This window comes from Fusarium redolens, assembly GCF_020744475.1.
Source record: "Fusarium redolens strain MPI-CAGE-AT-0023 chromosome Unknown BKA55scaffold_26, whole genome shotgun sequence".
NCBI classification, from domain to species: domain Eukaryota; kingdom Fungi; phylum Ascomycota; class Sordariomycetes; order Hypocreales; family Nectriaceae; genus Fusarium; species Fusarium redolens.
In genome coordinates this window covers 262,066-283,719 of record NW_025763689.1, presented here as the reverse complement: position 1 = coordinate 283,719, position 21,654 = coordinate 262,066, and the positions used below count along the sequence as shown (strand labels likewise).

Below are 21,654 nucleotides of genomic sequence, written 5' to 3'. Positions count from 1 at the left end.
GAGCTCTTAAGGGTACCATTCCATTCCTTCCATTGCGGCAACCTTGCCTTGCTTCTCCCAACATGACAAGTACTGACTGGCCCAAGGTTCTTCCCCAGACAGAGCTTCCTTGGTATCGAACAAAGCATCTCATTCTCCTTAACCTGATGCTTCTTGTCCCCCTGCTCAGTTCCTCCGCTGTAGGCTACGATGGTAAGTCTTTACCCGCTTATCCCATCGCCATGCATCAACTGACAGGACTTTAATGGCAGGATCTATGATGAACGGTCTCCAGACACTCCCGCAGTGGCGAAACTTCTTCAACAACCCTCCTCCTCCCCTCCTCGGCGCCATCAACGCAGTCTACCCCGTTTGCAAAATTCTCGGCTTGGTGCCAGCAAGTACCATCTCTGACAAATTTGGACGAAAGGTGCCCATCTACATTGGCCTTGTGTCACTCGTCATTGGGCCGGCTATTCAAGCAGCGTCGATCAATCTTCCCATGTTCATCGTGTCGAGAGGTCTCATAGGCTTTGCTACAGTCTTTCCTCAGGTCGCATGCCCGATTCTCGTTTCCGAGCTGTCCTACCCTACCCATCGAGGCAAAATGACTGCTTTATACAATACCTTCTTCTACTTTGGTGCTATTGCGGCCGCTTGGATCACCTACGGAACTTTCAAGATCCAGTCCACCTGGGCTTGGCGATGTCCCTCAGCTCTGCAAGCAGCTATTCCGTTTCTTCAGCTCATGTTTATCTACTGGGTTCCCGAGTCTCCTCGGTAAGTAGCAGCACATCCCGGAGCCACCCATAACTTGCTGACAGATATGCGTCCCAGATGGCTCATTGCCAATGGTAAAAAAGACCAAGCCATCGCGATTCTTACCAAGCTGCATGCAGGCGGACAGGAAAACTCACCTCTTGTAGAGTTCGAAGTCAACGAGATCGAGAATGCTCTAGAGCTCGAACGAAGCCAAGAGTCATCAGCCTCATGGAAAACGCTCATCAAGACGGCTCCCATGCGCAGACGTACTCTCATTGCAGCTATCCTAGGCTTTTTCAGCCAGTGGAACGGTATTGGCGTTGTCACCTATTATTTAACTCTGGTCCTCAACACCATCGGGATCACGGCCGCCAAAGACCAGGTTCTGATCAACGGCCTGCTTCAGCTCTTCAACTTTGCCGCGGCTGTGTTTGCTGGTGCTTTGATGGTTGATAGGTTTGGACGGCGAAGACTGTTCCTGGTTGCTACCTCTGGGCTTTGCCTCAGCTACGTGGCTTGGACAGCACTTACCAGCTATTTCATCAGAAGCCACGACGAAGCAGCTGGTCGAACTGTAGTGGCATTCATCTTTATTGCTTTCTTCTTCTACGACGTGGCTTGGACACCACTTCCTCAAGCATACACCATCGAGATCTTCCCTTTCTTGACTCGCAGCCGAGGTTTGACTACTGCACTCACGTCTTCATACATTGGTCTCATCAGTGCTCAACTGATTAACCCTGTCGGCTTGGCTGCTCTCGGTTGGAAGTATTATACTATTTTCTGCTGCATCCTGGCTTGCCTTGTTGTGGTTATCTACTTCCTGTTCCCCGAGACAAAGGGCCGTAGCCTGGAACAGATTACCGAGCTTTTTGAGGGCAAAAGTATTCATGTGGATGCTGAGGAAATTATTAGTAAAGGAAGGGTTGGGGTTGTGTATGAGATCGAGACGCCAGATAAGCCCTAGGATGCAAAGCTCCAAGAACCTTATTTTCTTCTGTGTAGGCTTTAATATTTAGTTAGGGAAAAAGCAAGGCTCTAAAAGCTAATTGCTTATCTTATTAAGCTATCTAGCTAGGTGCCTGCCATTGCACCAAAGGGCGCATTAGATTGCGATATGTTATGTAGTTGTGAATTAATTTATTAGATGCTTAGATGTAAGGTTGAGGGTTTTTTATTGGTTTCGCTTATCCATTGGTTCTACTTATTGTGTACATTATTGTATTTATTGCGATTTCTATGCCCAGGTTGACGATTCTATTCTGCTTATCATGTACGTTAGCGTAAAGACAACATTCACTTCTATTGGCAGGTTCATCATCCCTTATTCAAACTTCTTGTGCTTAATGACTATATCTAACCTCGGCTCTAAGCAAAGTCACTAGTCCCTCGGTTATGGACGCCAAGCTATGTTGTTCTGTGCTTAAACATGGCGCAATTATATTCAGCTCTCGCGCAACAAGATCACAGAGCTTAAAAGCGGGGTGCGTCCTATAATAAGGATTTTCAAGTTCATCTAATCCCATCCGTATTCTGAATAAAGGATATTCAGGTAAGAATTCTATTAAGTATTATAATTTTACTTGTGAGTATCCAAGTGGGCTAACTAATTCCAGCATTCAGTATTCAATTCGCAGTTCAATATGTTTCAGACCCGTCTTAATTCAACATCGCGAGCTTTCGTCAACTCGCAGCGCTCTTCGAAATTGAGTCTCAGTCTACGTCGATTTTCCGCTTCTCCAGCTTATCTCCAGCGCCTCCCAGTCCAGATCTCTGGCCAAGGAAGCGGCACCATTCAAACCATCTCTGTCAAAGACAAGCCGTACACATTCTCAACCGACACCTACACCGTCATCGGCGGTCAGGACTCGCATCCCTCGCCCGTTGCTTACGCACTCGCCAGTCTGAGCTCGTGCAACCAGGTTACGGGCGCCCTCGTGGCCAAGAACCACGGGCTCACGCTGGGCAAGTGGCGCGTCTCGGTCGAGGGCCAGCTCCCCACTGCGGTGCTGGTGGGCGGTGAGCAGGGCAATCCGAACTGGGAGAGCGTGGACCTGGAGGTGTACGTGCAGACCAGTGCAGACGGTCCCGCGTTTCAGCATTTTGTTGCTGAGGTTGAACGGAGGTGCCCCATTACGCAGCTTTTCAAACGCAGCGGTGTGGCGTATACAAGCAAGTGGACAAATGAGCCGCTGTGAGAGCCAGCTTCTGCTGTTTATGTAACGGAGCCTTCTTCACCGCGCGCGAGGGAAGAAGTTCAGGGCGGAAACAGAGTATATGTTAAATAGAAGGCATAGACTGGGGTGTCATGTGTAGGCCAGGGGGTCTTGAGATTACGCATGGAGACAACAGACCCGCCAGGGTAGATTTTACATAGCACATGATGAATATACCAGTGTGCATCAAATGGACCGAATACACGTGATATCCAACAGTATCAAAGTCATCGCTGTTGCGCTTTGCCTCGGTGGGCGACGGCAGCCCGCGGGGGCGTACCGCGCACGTATAGCAACAACAGAATATTGCGCCGATGAGAGTTTACATAGTAATTATCTTCGGTCTCGTTGAAACCATTATGTAAATTGAGGGTTAGTCTAATGCTGGTGCCTGTCACCTATGCACCTGTCAGGTCTTCTAAAACCTCTGAAACTCCAGGGGGGCTAAAACCCGTCTTGTCTGTTCAACCTTGCATAAGTTATACCACGCTACGATACGTACCGCCTTTCAATAGTTATTATAAATAAACTTAATCTTGTCCTTGCTCATCCTCTCCATCCAAGTTTGCCAGAGTCTTATTAAATCCCTAACCAGTCCGCTCTTTTAACTACTGGCCCCCACAATGCCGAGCCTTCACCCACATCACGGCATTTATTTATAACTATCAAAGTGCCGCGCAATTAGGCCGCGTCTCTTCGATTCAACAGATGCAAAGATCTACACAGCAAGAGTACGTGGACAAAACCGTGTAGTAGCCGTAGTGGACTGGATGGGGAATCCTAGTTATCTTGGCAGAATAAATACCCCATTGATTCCATAGACTATTCCCTATCATTCCTTACATCTTCCTAGTCAACACAAATGTTGCCAAGAAATCTATTTCCTCTCTTCGCCGTTTCGGCTGTTGCCGAAGTGCATTATTTGTTTTCTGGTTTCTTTTCTGGCTCTACAATTGCCGGCATTGAGTTCGATGATGAAGCCTTGTCCTTGGCCTTGGTGAAGAACATCTCATCCGCATCCGATGACGGGTCAAAGTGGATAGCACTCGACGTAGGTGCTGTTTAGACATAATATCAATCTCGGATCTAATCGGAAGTTTTAGGCTCGCAAACAAAACTTATACGTTGGCACCACTGGTTACTTTCAAAGCTACAAGATAACCAAGGATCTGGGTTTGACTTATAAGAGCAACATCAGCTTGTCCTCGGATTGTAAGCAGCCCTTTAAGATAACTATATATAAAATTGTTCTTCTGACCACTTCAAATGCAGGTAACAACGCAAACTTCATCACCGCATCGCCTAAATCTCCTTTTGCAGTATTCGGCACACCTTACGGACGCGGCTGTCCAACACTCGCCATATCCGTTGATAAGACCGGCACTCTCCAGAAAAGCTTTGCAAACGCGACTTATAACACCAAAGGTGGAGTTCACGGAACAGCACTGAGCCCCAAGAATGATTTCCTGTACTCTGCCGATGATATGGGAAATGCAGTCTGGGTTCACTCTTACGATCGCGAAAGCGGCAAAATTGAAGAGGTGCAGTATCTTGCTGCCGAAGAAGGATCTAACCCGAGACATTTGACGGTGCATCCCAACGGTAAATGGGTGTATGTGGTTTACGAGGAGGCGAATTCTATTGCGGCATATAAGCGGAACACAAAGACTGGAAAACTCGAGTTTCGCAACGAGACGTACAGTTTGCTTCCTTCAGGTAGGACTTCAATGCTTTCCCTGTACGCCCATATGGACTAACTATTTCTCTAGGATTCACCAACTCTTCTTCTTACTGGGCTGACGAGGTACTGCTTTCCACGTCTGCCGAAGGATCGTCCCCCAAATACCTGCTTGCTGCCACGAGGTCTCGCAAGACTGGAGTTCCTGGATACGTCTCTGCGTTTAGTTTGGATGCCAAGTCTGGAGGTATCAAAGAGCAGCTATTTCTACAAGAAACCACCAACAGCGGAGGATCTGCGAATGCTGTGTCGCCGGCCTTGTTCAGTGAGGATTTTTTTGCAATCACTGATAGTGGTTCGAATTTTATTGAAGTTTGGAAGATCAACAAGAAGAGTGCATCGGCTGTTGCCCACCTTGATCTTGACAATGGGCCGGCCAATGCTGTATGGTATAACTGAGAGGGACGGAGACATAGGTCTAATGCTGGACGGCAAGGCATCGCATGTCTTCTTTTGGTGGCCGTCGCTTCTGAGATTGCCTATCAAGGCGCAGCCCTTGTTTTTTAGGGTTTGTATCAACATAACTGAGTTCAAGGGCTATAGTATCCGGGTTTGGAGACTCTGGTGAAGACATTTTGAATGGCCAAGGGTAACCCTGTTGAACCAATTGACCTTTAAGACGCAATTCCTACTATAATACTCTATCCGGAGTGCTTACTCCGCTTTCGGTCGGCCTCAAATCGCTTTTAGAACAGCTGAATCTCTCTGTCACTCTTCGGCTATTGATAAGAAATTTCTTTGCACACTGTTTCTCAATTCAGCCAAGCCCCTGCATAATATTCGGAATGTATGAAGTCTAGATTCTAGCGATTGACTGGGGGATAAGCACTTATATTTCAGCTCGGTCCTCCCCCGCTCGATAGTTGCTTGCTGAAATTCCCTCGTCAGCCACTAGCTCCACGCACTTTTTGCTTAGATAGGTCTAGGTCGGCGAGCTTCGGCGGCACGGCCACGAGCTAAACGGTTGAATAGAGCGTGGTAGCCTACTACAACAGAATTCTTAGGCCGGGTCTGGGCCGGAGCTATTGAATGCCTCCACCTATGTATACGTCGAGGTTCTTAGCCGACGAACAAGTATCTGCGATAAGAGAGCCGAAACTCGTAAGCTGAGCACGAAAAGAGTAACAAAGACACGATTCTTTGAGTCAATGGGCCGACGAGGGTAAATGTAATAAAAGGTCTCGCCTATCCCCCGCAGAACAAGCGTTCTCTTTACTTTGTCAGCCCCAGATATTTATCTCTACCTTTCTTCTTGCTTCTGATACACCTCCAGTCTCCGTCAATATGACTCACGCTACCAGTCCTCATGTCCAGGAGGCTATTGATGCCGATGAACATGTCAAACTCATTCTTTGCTTCGACGGTACTGGCAATACCTTCAGCGGCACCAACGCTGACACCAACGTGGTTAAGATTCTTCGCAAGCTTGATCGCAACCACAAGAAACAGTACCATTATTACCAAAGTATGTGAATTGCCTCATTCATATCGACTCTGCTTAACATTTGTAAAGCCGGTATCGGTACATACGATGTCAACGAAAGCTCCATCCACAAGTCCACAATTGGCGAAGTGCGCAGCAAAATTTCCAAGGCAATTGACTCAGGATTCGGGACCACATTCGACGCGCATATTATGGCAGGGTATCGTTTCTTAATGCGATACTATGAACCTGTAAGTGATTTTCAATCAGTATTACATATTACGATAACTAATAATCTCTAAAAGGAAGCGAAGATTTATATCTTTGGATTTAGTCGAGGTGCTTTTACTGCCAAATACCTCTCACGCATGGTCAATGAGGTCGGCCTGCTTTGTAAGGGTAACGAGGAAATGGTACCTTTCGCATACCGGCTCTACCAACGCTCTCTCCAGTGCAAAAGCAACGATCGCACTGCCGCCATGGGCTTGTTCGCCCGCAACGCTGCCTATGATAAGAAGGCTTCCGGGGACCAGACTTCTGGAACTAGCCAGTCCGACACAGCCGGTCTGGCACAGAATGGTGGACCTAATGGCGCGTTAGACGACGCGCCGGAGGATGAAGACGACAACGATGGACCAGTTGAGGATAACTATCTGTCCGGGAACCCTGTCATCACACCAAGCAAGGAGTCCATCGCTGCTGAAAAGGAGGTCAAGGCTTTCGGTCAGACCTTCTGCAGAACTGAAGGCAGTGATCCCACGCAACACAAGAACATCAAAGTCTTCTTCCTTGGTCTCTGGGACTGCGTCAACTCTGTTGCTATGGTTGAGCAAAATTCGCCTGCCCCAGTGGAGATAACCGGAACTGCACACCACGTCCGTCACGCTGTGGCTGTCGACGAGCGCCGTGTCAAGTTCAAGCCTACCCTCCTTGCTCAAGACATCAAGACCGTGATCGAGGATTCCAAGAAAGGCAGTACCGAAGAGGAAGACATCAGAGAAGTCTGGTTCCCTGGTAACCACGGTGACGTTGGCGGAGGATGGCCGGCTATGCCAAGCGAAATGGAATGGTGGCCGCGCTTGAAGTACATTTTCAGTGGAACCAAGGTAAAGAATCTAGTCGAGCCTCTCAAGGACGATGCCTTGCAGATGAGCGACATGGCCCTCGAATGGATGATTCGTGAGGTTGATATTGTAGGCAAACAACACCCTGGCTGCGAAGTGCACTGGTGTCATACTCTTGATGCTTTCAAGGATAGCATGAAGGTGGCTAAAACGGTAGAGGACCACGTCATCAAGGGATTCATGCATGACACTCTCAGGTTTGGTTACGGCTCATCCTTTTTGAAGGTCTTCATGTGGAATCTGATCGGTATGTCTCCCTCCAATTCCCCTCACAAGAGACAATGTTATTAACTTGATGCTAGAATCGCTCCCTGGTATTCCTCGCTGGGAACTCAACGACTCAAAAGACGAGAAGGAAAGAGGATGGAAGTTGTACAGAGGCATGCCCAACTGGTGTGCTTCTCGCGATATTCCCAGAGGAGCAGTGCTGCATAATTCACTTAAGGAACGACTTGAGAAGGTTGACGAGTACCGACCGCGAAACAATCATGGTTCAGGCGACCCTTGCTTGTGGAATTCAGAGGGTGTCGTCGACATGAAGGACGTTACTTATAAGCGTCTCGGTCCGAATGGTGAAATCAAGGATCCTGACTGGGATGCCCGACATAAGATTTGGCAGTTTGAAGACTTTCACTCCAAGCTGCCTGCTCGCGCTCGCACTCGTTAACATGTCGGGGTTTTGTTGGAGTGAAGGCGTTATTGTTAGAATCGATTTCTTAGGATATTTCACAAGTCAATCAAGTTCGACTTTGGTATTTAATAACCTTGTTTGTATGATCTTGCCCTCTCTGACACATAAGTTCTTGATAAAGATCCCTTTGCTATTAAATTATATGATATAATAAAATATAATCATGATCACTTATTTTCTTACATTTCTCCATGCCCATCCGTGTTGATCATCTGTGTATCTTCTAGTTCTGTGACACCATCTACATGCTCACTCAACTGTCGCTCGAGTCTCCCTTTACTCGCAGCCACTCCTGACCGAGCTCTCGATTCCATAGAAAGAACAAGCTCATCATGGAATGGTTGGCGAACTTCCATAGTTCTAGTAGGACTAGTAAGAAGAACCTTGATAGTTGCGTTGGTTCTTTGCTCATTTGAGATCCTCAGAATTGTTACCAGTACGTCAGCCATGCTCTCCATGAACTCCTCTCGCTCATAGTACACGACGCCGTCGATCAAACAAACCAACAAGGTGGACCTTGGTAAATTGAATACGAGCCGTTCAAACAAGCAGCAAAGCTCGCCGACATCGCCGAGGTAAAGCAGGCCTAGCCTCACATCACCCACCGAGATGCAGGTGCTGAAGTCATACTGGCAAAGGGTCTGACACGTGAAGCTTTGAATTATAGCACAACCTCTAGCGTACTCATCTTAATCGTAGTTATCGTGTAGCCCGCAATAGAATAACACATAGAGACAATTTGGAGCTTTATCTACGAGAGAATCGGCCAAAGACATGCAAAGAAGCGTTAATCCTGATAATCGGCGTCTGATGTCGTGGTTTCCGTGGATGAGGAGTTGCGCTGAGCGAGGAGAAACTAGCCACTCCCTCAGTTGTGCAGTATTCACAAGCTGCTCGGCGCGTGCTTGTTCTACTGTAGGTACTTTGATGTGTCTCGTGCGATGGATGATTTCCATATCTCCCGCCAGCAGATCCTGGATGTTGATCCAGTCCAGAAGTTCCTGCTGGCTGATACGTTGCTCTACAGTCACTGGGTCTATGGGAGGAACTGGCGAGCAAGGTCGAGAACAGAGGGATGTGTTCTGCTGGCCAAGGCCCAGAAGGAAGAAAGAATCCGCTTCACAGCTTTAAACCGCAAAGCCAGTCATCGCAATCTCAGACGCAGATACGTCCAGTTCAGGGGAATATCACACAACAACACCGTCAAGGAGCTTCATACGACGCAGGACAGGCCTCGATGGGACCATGCAACACCCCACCGCGAATGGGTGGTCCACAGCCTGGCATGGCGCCCTATGGGCAGGCAATGAACCATGTCCAATCCAAACTATCAGCGGAATCCAGATAATATCCCAGCTGCAGAGCAGTTCCATCACTCCGGAGGTCAGCAGCGTCTCTCACCATCTCAGCACAGGCCATAATCCCCATCTCTATCTGGCTCAACAGCGCAGTATCAGCATACCACAGACGCTACAAACATAACCTCAATGTATAGACAGTCAGCTGAGTCATTTGGGTGGCAGGATCCAAGGACAGGAAATATATGGCCTATGAATGTAGAGGATCAATAATCTGGGAGTGTCTTAAAGTATTATATCAAAGATATTATTATCTTCCTTTAAAGATTTTTTTTTTTTAAAAAAAAAAAAAAAGAACAAAAGCCAATAGCCTCTTGTATTACTAATGTCTCTGTATCGTCTTAGACAGGTTAATGCCCATATAACATCAGGCATTAATTACCTGCAACTAATCTACTATAGAGAATGGGCTCGCGTTATCTTGGTTAAAGCTCGGGCTCTTGGTGGTTCTGGTCATGGAGCGTTGAAAGTGCATTTCCGGATATGATTACGGCCGATGTGGACAATTAGATTTCTGGTTTACTTTTGATCTCTGAATGAATAGCAAGGGCGGTCGTAATCCATTGTAGTCCGGTGGGTTCATTGGAACATGTAGTGCGTATCCTAAAAGTCTTAGAAGGACTGAAGACGACATTTTGAGGGGACAAGGGACGTACTTATGTATCCAGACGGAAAAGTCGAGCAATAGCATCTCTGAACTTCGTCTTCTTCCAGTTTCTGCTGACAGGTTTGGAGTTTTTCCGACGGTGATATCCCATGACTTCTGAGTAAGAAGGGGGTGGAACTTGTGTTAATCGACTCGTTCGTGGTCCGGTGAAACTGCAGCCGACACAACGGCATCCATCTCGAGGCGAGAAGCTGGAGGCGTAAGAAGTCTGTAAATCCACATAACGATCCATTTTCTCAAGTATTGACAACTTCCAACAGTGGGTAGGTATCCGAGTGTAAGTAACGAATAGTTTAAATTGAGTGAAGGAGTTTGGCGTGTTGCAGTTTGCATAATAAATCAGCGAACCTTAGGGTAACGTAGTGGGGTTCGGGCCGTTAGGCGAAAGGTCTTCGCTCAGGTCTTCGCCGAAAAAGTGGCGTATGTAGCAGACTTTCGCCGATTCCACCAAAAGCTAAGGTCAAAGCGCCGCTTCGACATAGACTGGCAACGAAAAGACGTCAGAAAGACCAGCGGCAAAGTATCCATCAATTCGCGCCAATGTCAGTAGTAACAGTGGAGAGACTCTGCTTTGGTCCCTTACAATCTGACGCCACGTCATAAGCATCTCCTTGGACCTCGCCGCCGCTTCTTGTGTAGGTGATTGGATGAAGACAACCATGGCAAAACTTGACATAACGGCAAAGCAGACATTCGACCCTTGATAATTTTTTAGCAGAGTCTTGAGAAGAAGAGAAGGTGGCTGTTACTTACAAGAATACCAAGACTCGTGGAAACGAGCGGGTGATAGGTTTTTGACAAGACTTGACAGGCTCGTAGCCCATGCCAAGGAAGACTGGTGGAGATTCTGAATGACTGCATCATGTGATCCAGTGCCATCGATAGAGCTCCTCAGTGGTAACTCGAGATGCGAGAGATCTGGTAGATCCCAGCAGAGGTTCTCTATATCATGCGGCTGAAGCTCCATAAAAAGCGACGCCTCAGCAAGCTGTTGATCATCGACAATAAGTGGCGGTACAGCCGATGGCACGATGGGTCGTAGAAGCGCTCTCCATACATAGGTGACCAAGGTTGCGTGTGCGACGAGTATTGCTGCCGGATATGATGCCTTGTCATTGAGCATGCCATTGTTACTTGTTATTGTCGGTGACTCTGGGGCTAGCACCGAAGCACGCCATAAGCTCAGTTGCTCGAATATGGGCTGTGCTGTCTGGATAGAAAGTGATAGATTCTCAGAAAGCTTCTGCGAAGCCTTCAATGAACTGCAAACATGTCAGCTCGAGTCGGAACCGCAAAGGAGCCAGTAACTTACTAGAAGGAAGACTGCACCGAGTGCGCAATCACCGACAGACGAGCCATATCCCGAAAAGGCCTCGTCAACTCAGCATGCGCAGTATCCGTACATGGAATACTTATAGGAATGGTGAAATCATTTTCGTCAAGTTCGCCAACGTCCCACTCATCTTCAGAAATGTAGGGAGGACGACCCATGAGTAATGATAACCACCTGTCCTCAGTATATAAAGCCCACCACAAGCGGGCACGCAGCTGCTTTTCTTCGGCAGGGACGGCGCACATACGAGTCTCAAGGTGTAAACCCAGATTCTGGGCTATTCCTACCAGAGTGCCTAGCCAGGTCCATTTGAACGCATCTGGCGCAGTGGTGAATGTGTGATTCAGAGTTGTATGGAGGTACATGAGACCTGCTTGCAAAACACTGAGATCTGGGTTACGAAGCTCTTCTTGTAGGCTTTCGTGTACAATGTGCCAGACGTCTGCGCTGGGTAACTGGTTGTGCATCTCTACAATGGAGAGATGCTCATCGTTCCGGGCAAAAGGTAACGCAAGGCCATAAATAGCGCCGAGCAAATGGCAAGGAACATGTTCAAGGGTATCCGGCCCAGTAAGTGGGCTACTGAGTAATTCCTGGCTAAAGTAAGTTGAAGATATGATAGGTATCAGAGGGTAAATATGTTTGTAGAACCTGGCGGATTGAGTCAGTCTTTATTCTTGTAAAAACCACTGTAGTTTAGCTTACAACTTGACGAGCCTAATGCCCCATGATACTGGAATGAGCCCATTCAACCTGGATCTCAAAGATATGATTTTATCGACAGTCGTCTCATTCGTCAACTTCGGGGTCACGATAAAGTGCACAGGAATCCTCTGGCGGTTTGGAACTCCACCAATGTTTCGGAACTGCAGACCATAGAAGCTTCTCATTCCATATTCATCGAACTGGCAGTGGCGTAGTAGCCAGGGATCGGACTCGGAGGAGGCTCCCAGAAGGATTGATGTCTGTCCCTGTATGTCATCCAGTGACTTTGAGAACTGCAACGCAGTTGCAGTGGTGACACTACCAAGTGTTGGTGCTTGATGATACGGGACCTCGCTCTCGTGAGAGAATACTGGAGGAGTGGCTGTGAAGATTGTCGGTCTATGAGAAGCCGAGCGCTGTTCGGCAGAAACTTGTTCTATCCCGAAAGAGTTGTCAAGACCCAATGTATCATCATGGGAGGCATGATTGACAGCCGGTGAATGAGCACTACTAGAGACAGATCTGGTCCTATTCTGCCGAGTCGTGCGTCTTGATCGCCCCTCGAAAGTACATGGAGTGTCCGTTTGCGCGCATCGACCGCACGGCGGCTTGCCATCATTGGTTTGACACCGAACTTTGCGGGCACGACATTGGTCACAAGGCCGACGTCTATTATGGAGTCGATAGATGCGTGTAACAGCACCGCTATCGTCTGCCTCGCTGTTATCCATTTTGATATCTGTAGCCTAGCACACAGAAGTAGACGGAGCGGATATTGGGATTCTTAGACCGGAGTTTTCAATTGCATGACTGCGAAAATTTTACAAGCTCACAGTGCTGAGTCACAGTCGACATTGCTTATGACGCAGTATATTAGTGCCCTGTTTTGCCAAGCGAGCCGCTACACCTCAAAGGTCTAGTGGCTTACACGACTAACCTCAAGCCAGAAGCTCGCTTGCTGTACTACTTCAGTACCGTTAAAATACAAGATGTAGCAGTAAATGGAGCTCTTAAAATTAACATGTATTAAACTCTATTCCAAGTCCAAAACAGCTTTTAAGCTAAGTGTGTTCTCGTAACTATCTAGTACAAGAATGATTGTCTCGTCAGAGGAAGAGAGCTCGCCGGTTGGGACTTGAGTTCCATTCCATCGCAAGTGACCACCTATGAGGAAATGAATAATTAGTACAGTTCAACAAGGGTGTCACAAAGTACTTACCAAGGTCTCAGGATCGACCTCAACCTTCGGTGTAGCACTGTTGTACTTGAGGTCGCTCTTCTTTACCGTTCGGCAGTTCTTCACGACCTCAATCTGCTTTTTGAGATTGTACGAGTGAACGTCTCCGCCTTGCGAAACGCTTGCTTGAGAGACAAACATGACGCTCGACTCGGGATGTAGGGCCTAAGAGATAGGTCAGGGATTGCTCAGTGAATGATTGCAACACAGTACTTACCCCATACATGGGTCGGCCGATCAAAGGCTCAACATCTGCGACACTGCGAAAGGTTAGCAATAAGGCATTGCGGGGGACAGGAAGGATGTCTTACGCTCCGTTGGGATCACCCTGGATAAAAATGTCAGTAATAGTTTTTAACTCTTAGGACAGATAACCTTACCATTTGTGCATACGTAATAAATCCCTTCTTCAAAACCTGGAATGGCTTCGTTCCAAACTCCGCAGGGTCCCAAATCACCAAGTCCGCCAATTTCCCAGCCTCAACACTACCAACTGCATGGTTGATTCCTTGTGTCAACGCAGGATTGATTGTGTACTTGCTGACGTATCGCTTGACGCGGAAGTTATCCGCACCAGTATCCTTGTCCTCAGCCAGTGGTCCTCTCTGAACTTTGTTCTTATGCGCTGCCTTCCAAGTGCATGTGAGGACCTCGGCCGATCTGCCCATTGCTTGAGAGTCTGATGACATAATGCTAATCGCTCCAATGTCATGGAGAATATCCTCAGCCGAGATGGTCTCCTCTCGGATACGGTTCTTAAGAAATGAGGCATCATCAGGATTATCCTTCGACAGGCGGTGGCAATTGGCGGCCATGTCGATATGCTCGTCAATCGTGTTCGTAGTGAAAGGCATCGTGGGAGTCGTGCTGCTAGGGAGCACGTTAGGATATGCGACAAGCTTGATCACGTCGGGCGCATGACCGCCACCTGCACCCTCGACATGGTAGACGTGGATACTGCGCCCTTTGAAGATTGCTGCTGTATGTTCGAGGAAACCTGCTTCATTGAGGCCGTCGGTGTGGATATGGCATTGGATGTCTTGTTCTTCGCAGACACTGCAGATATAAAGTCAGCGAGATACATGTCATTTCGGAAGTAGTAACTTACTTCAGACAGTTGTCGATTGTTGAGGGAGTACAGCCAAAGTCCTCATGCAGCTTCAGTGCGATCACACCAGCCTTAATCTGATCGAGAAGACCGATCTTCTCAGAGTCGCTGCCCTTTCCGACGAGGCCAAAGTTGAGGGGCAGTTGATCGCATGCTTGCATCATTTGTCGGATGTACTTCTTGCTCGCGGTGCCATTGACAGCTGTAGATGAGGTACTGTTTATGTCAGTACCAACAATAGAACTTGTGTTGAGGGATTGACACGTACCTTGGGCCTGTACCGCCTCCAAAGAGAGTCGTCACGCCGGATGAGATCGCCTCGAACGCCTGCTGGGGACAAATATTGTGGACATGTGTATCGATTCCACCAGCGGTAACAATCTTACCTCCAGCGTCAATTATGTCCGTGTTCGACCCAATCACCATGTTATCAGAAACACCATCCATAGTAGCTGGGTTACCAGCTTTTCCAATGCCGACAATGGCACCGTCCTTGACACCAATGTCGGCTTTGAATATGCCAGTCCAATCAATGATGACAGCGTTGATGATAGCCAAGTCCAGACAATCGGCATCAGTGCAGCCGCTTGCTGCTCCCATGCCATCACGAATGGTCTTACCGCAACCCAACGTGCACTCGTCGCCATAAAACGTATAATCCTTCTCGACCTTCACCCAAAGGTCCGTAGACCCAAGACGAATCAGATCGCCTGTCGTGGGGCCATAAGCAGAGGCATACTTCTCCCTACTAATTGAGCACGGCTGAATAGCCTCTTGTTCCTCCAACGGTTCAGGTGTGTGTCGATAACCCGCCTGTTGCAGTTGCTGCAAGATCTTCTGGACGCTGTCGCGGTTGACCGGACCTTTGGCAAAACCACTCCCACCTTGGATGACCTTTGAGCCTCCAATTTGAACCAGAGCGACGGATTTCGGCTCATTGGGTTCGAAGCGCAGAAACTCTCCGGCTGGGAGATTGAGGTGATAGCCGTAGGCCTTTTCGCGGTCGAAGTCGAGATCGGGGTTTGTCTCCATGAAGTGAAAGTGAGATCCGATCTAAAACGCATGTCAGTCTGACGCTTACGTGCAAGTCTTGCTGCTTACTTACATGAACGGCCCGAGTCCCTTTGTTCGTGACGGTGAGCCTCACTCGGTCACGACCAGCATTAAGAACGATATCTCCAGTCTCCGCTGGCCGAATAGCACCCGGCATCGCTAAAGGATGAAAGTCCGCCTCGTTGACAGTGGGGAACAAGTCTCCAGTAGGGACTGGGAGGAAGCTTCCATACAAAGCCATCTTCAAGTCACCGTCATCAGTGCTGATTGGGTTGTGGATGGTGATCAGATGAGTTCCTGTCTCAAAAGTGCCTTCGACCTGCATCTGCTTGAGCGTACCCACGACAGATGGATGAACATGTCGTCGTCCCAGGATCCCTTTGCCGAGTTTCATGAGATCAGCGACAGAGTAATCTTCGTTATGGATGATCTTGTGGAGTTAGCGAGAACAACAGCCGGCATTTTGGGAATGAGTATACCTCTTGCAGAACCGTGGCAATGAGTGCCTAGGCGAGTCAGCTTACGATTGATCTCTGTATTGGTCATGTTCCACTTACACTAGACTCAAGGTGGTTCAGCTTCTTTCCATGGGCCAGGCGCCTTTGTGCGAGACGACCCGCCTGAGAAAAGAGAAGTTTCTCTACCTGCAGTAAGACGGTCAGTATTAATAACGTTAAGTAACTGAAGTATTCCGTACCTCACGGGGTGTGTAGTGCATGTTGGCAATATTTTTTAGCGCAGTAGATATGAATGGGCTTTGTAACTGTGGTAGAGAGTCGAAACAGTTATCTTGAAGACTTACTGGTGTCGACGGAGGGTAGTCAATTGACCCCGGTCTTCTTATAATAGATACATAGGACAATTGCATCATGGTAGAAATATGTCGCAGACTCATTTGTTGACTGTGGATTCGGCGAACCAAAGGCCATTCCTTGGAGATGTCTTATGACAGTTGTGGCGAGCGTCTGGGGTTGAAGGCGTCCAACAGACCAACATTTTCGGCGAAATGGCGCTGAAAGCGAGAAGAATGCACTGCTTGTAATTTCGCCGGATTTTGTGGGGGCTAAGTGTACCACTGCGAAAAACCGAGTTAGCGGACGTTTTTAGTGGAGAGGGGTCTCGCCAGCTTACACTGCAATTTGCAGGACGAAAGACTACAGGAACAACAAATCCACCCAGTCGAGACAGTAATTACCCAGAGTAGTTAATTGAGATCTAAAACTAAAATAACTGCGACCGAAAGTCGGCCAGCAAGAAGAACACAAAGAAGAGAAGTAGCAGGGTACACCATTCCGACCATTCTAATATAGTTAACCTTTCCATCCCATTCTAACCCATCCGTTTTATCTAAGATTCTGCCTTCTTGGTAGCCTTGGTCCTAAGCTTCATCATAAGATAGACGAGCCCGTAGATACCAATCACAAACACAACAACAATACCAGCGTTTCTCCAACCGTAGTATTCTTCCTTGAGGTTCAGCGTTCGAAGATAATCCTCGCCCGACGTGTATTGACAGACTTGACAAGAGGCGATGGCTTCCGGGTTAAGGAGGTTGGTAGCTTTACCCATACCATTCTGATACTCGGAAAGGTAGTCGGCGCAAGTGGTGTTGGAAGGAGGGTCGAAGATGGCGAGTTCGTGGGGTTTGCAGTGGACTGGCTTGTCCCAGGTGGTGAACATGAGGAGCGAACTCATAAGGTAGTTGAAGGGATCGATGTAGTACATCCTGTGATTTTGCAGTTAGATCAGGATGCCGCCATATCATGAGGGAGAGTCTATCACTTACCAGTATCGCCAGAATTGTACAATCTGACTGTAAGGAATCATCACGCCACAGAATGAGACGAGAGTGGTGATGACCAGAGGATTGACGAGAGACGCAAAGACCGCGTTTGGGGTGTATGCTGCAATCATCTGACCAATGCCAGTATAGAGACCTTCGTACATGACCTGGAAACATATTAGCTTCAATTCCCAAAATAGCTCATAGACAAAAGAACTTACCACGACGAAAAAGACACTACCTGCATGTCCGGCACCAGTGGGCAGACCAGCAGTAAAGTACCAGCAAACGTAATACAACAGCGCACAAACAAGCAGATACGGCACCTCCGACACAATCAGGCCAGTGACGAATGGCGCCCAGTGATACATCTTGCTCTTCTTCTCCCTGGCTTCATAAATATCCCTTCTATCAATGAAGAGAGGCTGAAGCTGGGCGATGATACCCGGCGCAATAAAGATAAAGTTGAATACAGTAAACAGATTCTGCTGAAGATCTGTCAAACTATCACCAATCTGCCAGAACGTAAACCCGTTTAGAAGCGCAAGACTGACATGCATAGCGAATTTGTTGTCGATGTACTCTGTGTTCCGGAAGAGAGAGACGTTCATTCGGTGCGTTACAAGCTTGACCTGCGTCCACATCGACGCTGCAAATTCGTTACCGTCGTCGTTGACAGCTGGTGGATGAGACGCTGCTGCTTCAATCATGTGGTCCAGGTCTTTCGTGAGCTGGTCATGTTCCGGCGACTGTAGCCAAACCTGATTCCAGTCTGTATCCTTATATGGTCCATCCTCTCCCGACACAACGTCGATCATGTGTTCAGCGGGATTCGCCTCAGGTGGACATGGAGCGCCGTAACGACCGAAATACTGCTTCACCGTAGCAGCGTTGTCGCCAATATCACCGAAATACACAGTCTTTCCACCCTTGGTAAGCAACAACAGCGTATCAAATTGCGCAAATAATTGTGCAGATGGTTGATGAATTGTCACCAGAATAGCTTGTCCAGCTGCTGAGAGCTTTCGAAGGAAGCGCACCGTGTTGTAAGCAGCCTGGCCATCGAGTCCAGATGTCGGTTCATCGAGAAAGATGAGAATACTGGGCTTCGCAACCAACTCAACAGCGATGGTGAGACGTTTTCGTTGTTCAATTGACAAGCCATTTCCAGGGCGACCGACAAGTGTATGTTCGAGATCATTTAGCTCCAAGAGATCAACGATGGTATCGACATAGCGCAGCTTTTCTTCGGTGGGTACATCGCGAGACTGGCGTAACAAGGCGGAGAATTCGAGGGCTTCGCGAACGGTTGCTAAAGGCTCGTGGATATCCAATTGCTCGACATACCCAGCTGATCGTTGGAAAGAAACAGGAATAGGTCGTCCGTCGACTAACACGGATCCGTGGATTGATCCTTCTGTTTTTCGTTGCGCGAGGACATCGAGGAGTGTTGTTTTGCCTGCACCTGAAGAACCCATCAATGCACCGAGCATACCGGGTTTAACGTAGCCCTGCACGTTATCAAGAAGTACGCGGTCACCATCTGAGGTTTTAACAGTATATGTCAAGTTTTTCCAGGTAAAGATGCTCTTGTTGCGCATGAGGTTCGTGTCAACCTCCCCATCTGACACGCCTGATCCATTCTCAGCGCGCGTCTTCTCAGTTGGTGTTTCGCTGTCCTTGGAGGGCAAGAGATGTTTGGACTTGTGCTGTTGTTCCCGAGGAATGAGGAGGTTTCGACTACCTTCGCCAACTTGCTTCCATCGCGATGTGAAGAAGATTGTGAGGCCAACGAAGAGAATCCACCAAGCGCAGTTGATGCCGAAGTTGCGCCAGATATGGCTGTGACTGAATGACATGTGCGAGAGGTAAGCGTCGCCTGTGACAAAGGCAGCACCGGTCTCAGCGCCACCCACGCCAGAACACGCCTGGCCACCATTCCCTCCGACATATCCAGGACCGTTGGGAATGAGATACGGTCCGACACAAGGAATCTCTTGATCGTGAAACTCATTCCCAAGAAGAGCTTCAAACCCATACGCCATGGGATTGATCCAGAAGATCCAAGATAGCCAGGGATGCATCTCAGGCTTGATGATCATGTATCCCATGTAGACAAACAGCGCAACGATAGAAAGACCGGAAACTTTAGTAGCTGCATCAAAGGTTGGAAACGCAGCGCCGATGAAGCGGAAGAACGCCGTCATTGACAAGGCGGTAACGTAATTGGTGACGAGATACGTGAAGAACGCACTAGCTGTAGTCTTAAGACCAACGAGGAAATAAAGAACAAGACCGAACTGAATGACTTGGAAAGCCAGAATGGGTAAATCAGCGACGACCTGTGCGATGCAAACAGCCGCTGGGTCATAAAGTGCAAAGGACCGATGCTTCGCAAGAATAGGTCTTCCCGTAAAAGAATCCGTGACTTCCGACAACGCCAACAAGGAATTGTACAGAATTGAGAAGAACAGAGCACCGCCTTTCAGGAAAAGACCAGCTGAGTTATCAGGCGCAGAGTAAAACAGCGATCCACCGAGAAAGGCTTGGATGAGAGTCGCGCCCTGCTTCATGAAGAGAGTTGACTTGTCACCCCACATGATCTGATACTGTCGAGTAACAGCGGCTTGAACTTGCATGGCGAGGTTTGCTGTGACAGGGGAGGAAGCAGGAACGTATCTCTGCTTCTCGCGGGCTACCATCTCCTTAAAGACAGCGGTGTTCTCAGCTGTTTCGTCACTGGTAGGATACCTCTGACACTCCTCTATCATTCTCGTCTTGATGACCGACCGATCATACGCAGCGCGAACACCATCCGCATCACGAGGAAACGTATTCTCATACCCCGGCGCAACACGCCTCTCCGTCGGAACAGTAACACCTGTGAGAAAGTCACCCCGGTTGGATCCCGAATCTCTCACAAATCCAAGATCCTCCATGAACGGAACAGCTTCTCTCTGCGGCCCATAAAAGATCTGCTTCCCCTCATCAAGAACAAGAACTTTATCAAAATGCTCGTAAATCCCATTTCCAGCCTGATACAGCGTCACGATAGTAGTCAAACCAAGAATGTCCGTCATGGCTCTTATAGCTCGTACCCACTCTAGCGCAGTGCTGGCGTCAAGACCGCGGGTAGAGTTATCCCAACAGAAGACACTTGCTCGCGTAGTAAGACACTCAACGATCGAAACGCGTTTTCTCTCGCCGCCGGAAACACCACGGATGAAAGCATTGCCGACTTTGGTGTGTGCTGTATGGGAGATGTTGACGGATCGAAGGAGGAAATCTTTGTAGAATTGGGCGTATTCTTCGCGGGTCTTGATACCGGGGGGGAGATGGAAGGGGACTTTCATCCGAGCAGCGAAATCGACGGTTGCTTCGACTGTCAAACTGGGAAAGAAAATCTCTTCTTCAGTGTTCATGATGATTTGTCCTCGATAAGCTTTAGCTTCTTCAGCAGACATGTTACCATAATGAACATCTCCCGTAACCTCCTTATAACCCCTTCTATTATTCGCAAGAACACTCAAGAGCGTAGTACACCCACTCCCCGGGCGTCCAAGAACAAGCAACATCTCTCCAGGCTTGACACAACCGTAAGAGCCATCAATTATAGTCTTCATAGGAGCATCTTCAGCACTCTGATGAAAAGGGTAGAATTGGGAGACGACGTTTTCGTTAAAGGCTGCGTCGCTGCCTATGCCTTTGACGGTAAGGTTTTGCCACGTAACGCCGAGTTTGCGAGGCTTCTGGCCGATTTCTTCGTCCTTGTCGCGCATGGCTTGGAGTTCGGGGGCGAGATGCCATTGTGTTGTTGTGCTGGTCTTTTCGAGTTGGGGTTTGTCGATAAGGGCGGGGGGGGTTGGATTTCGGTGGCGGTGATGGAGCCGTCGTCTGCGGTGGTGGAGGAATTGACACTCATTGTCATAGAAGAAAATTAGGTGATTTAAGGAGTGGTAATTACAGATTGATACAAGTCGAATTGAGTAATAACGAGCGATAAAGAACGAAAGGTGAACAGGATATAACAGGGACGTAAACGCATTCTTTTACACCAGCCAACACTATCTCTACTCAAGGCGTCATAAACACACTGACTAAACCCCAAAACCCTCCGGACTGAGAAATGGGGACTAACTTTATTCACCAGCATCATTGCAAAAAAAAAACCTTGCGGATACGCGATTCATTATCAGGAGCGAGGAGTCCGACCGTCTCCTTCACGGCATCCTCGAAAGCTAAACCCCTTGGGACCAGACAAGCGAGTCCGAAGCTGAAATGCGACGGCGGGCAGCCAATGTAATCACGGCAGTTATCCCCAACCGGAAGTGTTATCAAAAGTGGATGTGCAAGTGCCGGAGGGAATACTAATCAACAATTTCAAAACAGACTAGCCTGGGTGGATCTACGAAACCTTCCGCGGAGGGTTTCGTATATAGAGGCATTCTCGCACACTCTTTCCAAGGTCGACGGACTT

The 21,654-nt window shown here is 48.3% G+C and overlaps 5 protein-coding genes across 5 annotated transcripts; 3 read left to right on the top strand and 2 right to left on the bottom strand.

Annotated features, from left to right (window-relative positions):
* Positions 1 to 62: 62 nt before the first annotated feature.
* Positions 63 to 1,708, top strand: BKA55DRAFT_545946 (general substrate transporter; the record flags this gene model as incomplete). The annotated part of the gene is made up of 3 exons (XM_046190861.1): positions 63 to 192; positions 252 to 759; positions 817 to 1,708. 3 exons carry the CDS (start codon positions 63 to 65, stop codon positions 1,706 to 1,708), a joined length of 1,530 nt encoding a protein of 509 aa, XP_046042422.1.
* Positions 1,709 to 2,040: 332 nt separating this feature from the next.
* Positions 2,041 to 3,137, top strand: BKA55DRAFT_743727 (OsmC/Ohr family). The gene is made up of 3 exons (XM_046201559.1): positions 2,041 to 2,053; positions 2,120 to 2,293; positions 2,358 to 3,137. Exon 3 carries the CDS (start codon positions 2,385 to 2,387, stop codon positions 2,937 to 2,939), a length of 555 nt encoding a protein of 184 aa, XP_046042421.1. The 5' UTR covers positions 2,041 to 2,053; positions 2,120 to 2,293; positions 2,358 to 2,384; the 3' UTR covers positions 2,940 to 3,137.
* Positions 3,138 to 3,819: 682 nt separating this feature from the next.
* BKA55DRAFT_599317 (uncharacterized protein) lies at positions 3,820 to 7,909 on the top strand (the record flags this gene model as incomplete). The annotated part of the gene is made up of 8 exons (XM_046196379.1): positions 3,820 to 4,008; positions 4,061 to 4,169; positions 4,230 to 4,673; positions 4,727 to 5,084; positions 5,997 to 6,160; positions 6,269 to 6,369; positions 6,424 to 7,489; positions 7,545 to 7,909. The coding sequence occupies 8 exons, from the start codon at positions 3,820 to 3,822 to the stop codon at positions 7,907 to 7,909; spliced, it is 2,796 nt and encodes a 931-aa protein (XP_046042420.1).
* Positions 7,910 to 10,703: 2,794 nt separating this feature from the next.
* Positions 10,704 to 16,112, bottom strand: BKA55DRAFT_527633 (uncharacterized protein; the record flags this gene model as incomplete). The annotated part of the gene is made up of 15 exons (XM_046188945.1): positions 10,704 to 11,220; positions 11,271 to 11,888; positions 11,997 to 12,742; positions 12,925 to 12,946; positions 13,087 to 13,160; positions 13,216 to 13,398; positions 13,451 to 13,493; positions 13,545 to 13,561; positions 13,614 to 14,289; positions 14,342 to 14,557; positions 14,610 to 15,394; positions 15,447 to 15,824; positions 15,874 to 15,900; positions 15,952 to 16,038; positions 16,092 to 16,112. 15 exons carry the CDS (start codon positions 16,110 to 16,112, stop codon positions 10,704 to 10,706), a joined length of 4,410 nt encoding a protein of 1,469 aa, XP_046042419.1.
* A 629-nt stretch (positions 16,113 to 16,741) lies between these two features.
* Positions 16,742 to 20,956, bottom strand: BKA55DRAFT_697192 (ABC-2 type transporter-domain-containing protein; the record flags this gene model as incomplete). The annotated part of the gene is made up of 3 exons (XM_046200342.1): positions 16,742 to 17,120; positions 17,181 to 17,344; positions 17,399 to 20,956. The coding sequence occupies 3 exons, from the start codon at positions 20,954 to 20,956 to the stop codon at positions 16,742 to 16,744; spliced, it is 4,101 nt and encodes a 1,366-aa protein (XP_046042418.1).
* Positions 20,957 to 21,654: the final 698 nt, after the last annotated feature.

Coding starts and splice junctions, on each gene's coding strand:
- BKA55DRAFT_743727 (XM_046201559.1), top strand. CDS start 2,385: ATGTTTCAGACCCGTCTTAATTCAACATCGCGAGCTTTCGTCAACTCG.